General features: G+C 36.7%; 1 protein-coding gene across 1 annotated transcript; it reads left to right on the forward strand.

Annotated features, from left to right (window-relative positions):
- The first annotated feature begins 1,425 nt into the window (after window positions 1-1,425).
- On the forward strand, window positions 1,426-4,311 carry LOC121945909 (zymogen granule membrane protein 16-like). The gene is made up of 6 exons (XM_042490279.1): window positions 1,426-1,543; window positions 1,844-1,922; window positions 2,092-2,218; window positions 2,964-3,063; window positions 3,412-3,510; window positions 3,591-4,311. Exons 2-6 carry the CDS (start codon window positions 1,874-1,876, stop codon window positions 3,732-3,734), a joined length of 519 nt encoding a protein of 172 aa, XP_042346213.1. The 5' UTR covers window positions 1,426-1,543; window positions 1,844-1,873; the 3' UTR covers window positions 3,735-4,311.
- The last annotated feature ends 361 nt before the right edge of the window (window positions 4,312-4,672 follow it).

Consider the following 4,672-nt stretch of genomic DNA (forward strand, 5'->3'; position numbering starts at 1 on the left):
GTCTAAAACCAGCCGCTGGCGACTTGACAAGTTAAGTCACAGGTGACACCATCAGCCGGCTTGAGTCGAGCTGAGACAGGCCAGTTCACACTGCTGCGACATTTCTCTGCAACAGTCTAAAATGGTTTCCTCTTATTGCAAATCACTGGTCTGAGCTGGGCTTAAAGGCACTCAGAAAAAAGTCAGATTTGAACATTTATATTTTTCTGATGAATGAGTAAACTCTGTCGTGATTCTTTTAGTCCACTACTTTATATTTTTTGTTTGTTTTTGTTTTGTTTTTGGTTTTTTTTTACAATTAATAGCTCTGATTTTAGATCAATCTATAGCTTGTCTCTTTACTGACCCTCAGCAAATTCAACTCAGGATAAGGAACTCAACACACACACACACAAAACCAACAACACATAACAGCTGGAGATCATCTCACAGCTCACACACTGCCTTTTTAAGCATTCCACTCCTCCATAGTTTTTTTAAAATGTCTTTATTTCTTTTTTTACAGTTGATGATTATGTATTATAAATTGTTGTTAATGTAATTGTTAAACTTAAATTACTCATATAGCAGATCTACTATACACACACATATACACAATTTGAGTTGAGATGAGGTATGATGGGTGTTTCAAATTTGGAAATCATTCATGGAACAACAAATGAATGGCACAGTAGGTTTAAATGTAAAAAAGTGGCACACCAGTTAACATTATAGTTTTTGGTTTGACTTAATTATTTTTCTTTTTGCACACCAACTGCCTCAAAGTGCTACACTCATTATCTCCTTTCTATGACTTCAAAAATGAATATGGTGGAATCATCACAATCACAGTCGGATCGTGTAACAGCTGCTAACAGTCTTTCTGATCCAAACAGCTGAACAGCGTATGAGATATGTAGTGCTAAAGGAAAAAGCTGTGTGACAGCAAGGTAAAGCCGTGGAAATATTCTAAATATTACGTCCACTGAGACTGAAAATGCTTTGTTTCTGTAGGCCTTTTTAAAAGTGGCGAAAATACATTTTGATATCAATCCCTGTTGTGTGCACGCCCGACTGCAGGCTGGGAGCGCGGCAACCGCGTACGTAACACACTGACTATCTACATAAGTATCTCATACAGCCCCAGTTTAAAAATGCCTCTGATTTCATTCAGTGTCTTTAATTGCACTTTAGCAACACGTCAAATGTCATGCCAATAGAATCTACTGAATTGAGTTGAACTGATGAAGCTCCAGAACAGCTGGTTCTTGGGGTGAGAATTTCTTGCTCAATACATTTTAAGTGTTAAGTTTCGTGCAAACTATGCTATGTTATGCGATCAAAATGATCCTCTCTTCGTGGATCAGTTTCAAACTTTTGTTTTTCTAAATAATGTTTTGTTTTTTTTTTCACGTAGGAATGTTAGGGTGTGTATGGGGGTGTGTGTGATGGGGGAGGGAGGGAGGGAGGGATGGAGGTCATTTAGTCTTTTAATGCCAGCAACACAGTGTCACCTCATCATTTGTTCAGGACTCGAGCTGGTTTCAGAAGATCTAGACTGCAGGTGAGTTTGAATATCTGTATCCTAAAGTTGTAACTATGTGGGACATGGCTCCCTCTAAAATAGACCAACTTTCGTTAGCATTTTACTGTGGCTATGGGCACTGATTATTCAAATTCTGATTTTTTAAAATTTATTATTAATTTACTGGCTTTTGGTCATCTGCAAATGCCAGACTGGATTAATGTCTTAAGAAATGTGTATAGCTGTTGATAATGATATGAAGATGAAGATGATGATGAAGATGATGATGATGATGATGATGACGATAATGATGATTGATGAACTGGTTTCTGGTTCCAGTCCTGTCCCTGGACGCCTTCACACACCAGAATGTTTTCCTTCCTGTTCCTTGCTGTGCTCTGCACCAGCTGCCTAGCCGGTAAGACTTCCATCTGATGAGTCCTGTAATACTAATTTTATACTTTTTTTTTTTTTTTTTTTTTTACAAACATCTACCATCTAATAAGACCTTTGTACATAAATTGTTGAGTCAAGAAGCCATAGCTTCCTCTTATCCATTACATAATAACTTTGTTGTACCTCTCCAGCTCCCAGTTCGTACTACTCCTTCTCACCTCCTGTTGGACCTGGTAGTGGCACTGCCTTCTCCACTAAAGCAGACGAACGGCTCACTGGGATCAGGATCTGGGAGTCTACAAACTCTTACATCACAGGGTCAGTCTGTCCTCCTTGTCCAAATGTTTGGAATTTATTAGAAAATGAATACAGGGGGAGGGTTATTGATATTTTTGTTTTAGCTGAAGGGATGATGGTCTGAATTTTTTGGAGAAAAGTGTAGTTGGATCAAATATATATTTTTTCAATTCCAGATTTATATTTTATCTCAGCCTGCCCTTGAGCTATTAAAAATCCTGTAACCAGTGCATTTAGTCACTGAAGATGGCAGTAACTGTTCAGTTAATAGCGCTTTTGTTCAAAAACAGGGTAGCTGGAACATAAATACACTATGCTATGTTTGCAGTGTTATCTCATGTGCAATTTTGGGGATACTGTGAAACGGGATTATTAACAGTTTACAATACTACACCAGTTTGAATTCTTTGTACATCTTAAATTGCTGCTTTGAAACAATAATGCTAAAACAGAGATATTAGTGGGGAGGGTGTTGCAGTTTTTAAGGGGAGGGCTCATTGAAAGTTTTAATGAAGCTGGGAAGGGACTTGTGTTTTTTTTTTTTTTTTAGTGAACCATAAGAATCAGCCGCCCTTTACGCCCAGTGTGTTTTCTATGCATTTGCTATATTGTCTGACCTGCTTGTTCTTGCACATACAATACATTATGACTGCACATAATGTTTTCCCATCCATTATTCTTTTAATAAGTGCCATCACATCTTCTTGTTAACTGCATTGTTGGTGTTCAGCAGTGTTTTTTCTCTCTCCTGTGTGTGTCCTTGCAGTTTGCAGGTGCGCAATGGCTACATATGGTCGGAGGTTATAGGTCGCAAATGGGGCGACAAGCAGGAGCTGATTCTTTATCCAGGCGAGAAAATTATTCAGGTCAGCTATTTCATTGATACTAAGGATGTTTTTTTGTGTTTTCGTATGTGTGTGTGTTTGTGTGTTTTTCAAACTTTTCTGTTTTATTTTTAAGACAATGTTATGTAATATACAGTATATTGACATTTATAAAATAACAATAATAATATTGATAATAGTGTATTTTATTATACAGATCCAGGATACTATAGTAGAAGTAGCACATTTTCTCTTTAAATAAGTAATGTACTCTAATTTATATTATACTATATTAATTGATCATTATTAAAAAATTAATAATTTGATCTCTCATAAAGGACTAACCACATGTACCCAGTGTATTAATATGCTGAAATTGTCATGTTACAGGTCTCTGGCAAATACCAGACCTCCTACACCGCCTACATCTATCAGCTGGTCCTCAAGACTGACCATGGGCGATCTCTGTCAGCTGGCCAGCCCTCACATGTAATTACCTTCAACCTTTTGTTTTTGGTACGATTACTATTACTCATGGTCACATATTAATTGTTGATGCTTTGTTACAGAACTCCTTCAACATGTATGCTGACTACCCCGGCTCTGAGCTATTTATGCTGAGTGGTCGCTACAATTCTGCAGGGCTCAAATCTGTGGGAGCTCACTGGAAACTCTGGCAGGAACCGAGCAACAGCAACAACACTCTGTATTGAAAACAAGCTGATTAATAACCAGTTACTGTTTCATAATCATAAACTAGAACGATCAATCTATATTTTTCGATTAAGGAAGCATTTAGACTCTTTGCACTGTTATATGAATACCTCTGCCAAATCTCGTCTTGGTTAATGAACAACAACAAAAAAAGAAAGTATTAATGGTGACGGTTAAAGATGAACTCAGTTTGTCACCCTGTGTGGTGCACTTAAACACACAGGATCTACTTTATATACAAGGCAATCTTTTTTCATCTATTAAATGAAGGGGCTTTTATTTAAAGTATTTTGTCACTCTGCAGTTGTGAAGGAAAGAAAGCAATGATTTATTGAACATGTATTTTGAGTAATGCTGTCTTTAAAGTTAGCATGAGATTATACAGATTACTTTGTGATTTTTATATCTGTATATCTTTATTGGTTGGAGAAATGTGTACTTTGAGCCATATTGAATTCAGTTGCAATATATTCCTGTATTTTATGAAAGGTACTTTTTCCCTCTTGTAACTTCCTCCTGTGTGGCTGTTTTTTAAAATTAATTTTAAAAAATACATGAATAAATGAAAGCAACTTGGTTGTGTGTAATTAAGAAATACATTTAAGGAAAGCATTTTTTAAAAGGCAAGATCTGGTCCTCTGTCACACAAAGTATATACCCAACACCAGGAACAAAATTCACATGAATTAAAAAAGTTACTGAATGCAGGATCACAGACAGCTTACTGCTCATTCTGAGAACTACTTTTTTTTGTAATTGCACAATTCAACTCCGATATCAGTTTTATTTGACAGAGTCCACAAAAATTTGTTGTGAACAAAAGTGTCTCCCTCTGCCTTAGTGTCTTCCTGCAAAACACAAGTCATGTAGCAAAGGTACTCTATCATGGTCATATTTACAGTCTCTGCACAAATTTCTGTGTGACTGAAGCCATGTT

Source organism: Plectropomus leopardus, chromosome 7 (assembly GCF_008729295.1).
Source record: "Plectropomus leopardus isolate mb chromosome 7, YSFRI_Pleo_2.0, whole genome shotgun sequence".
In the NCBI taxonomy this organism is placed as follows: domain Eukaryota; kingdom Metazoa; phylum Chordata; class Actinopteri; order Perciformes; family Serranidae; genus Plectropomus; species Plectropomus leopardus.

Bases quoted from the DNA above. Each gene is read 5' to 3' on its own strand.
- LOC121945909 (XM_042490279.1), top strand. From the start codon at position 1,874: ATGTTTTCCTTCCTGTTCCTTGCTGTGCTCTGCACCAGCTGCCTAGCC. The intron at 1,923-2,091 runs GTAAGACTTCCA...GTACCTCTCCAG, and splicing joins CTGCACCAGCTGCCTAGCCG to CTCCCAGTTCGTACTACTCC. The intron at 2,219-2,963 runs GTCAGTCTGTCC...GTGTCCTTGCAG, and splicing joins ACAAACTCTTACATCACAGG to TTTGCAGGTGCGCAATGGCT.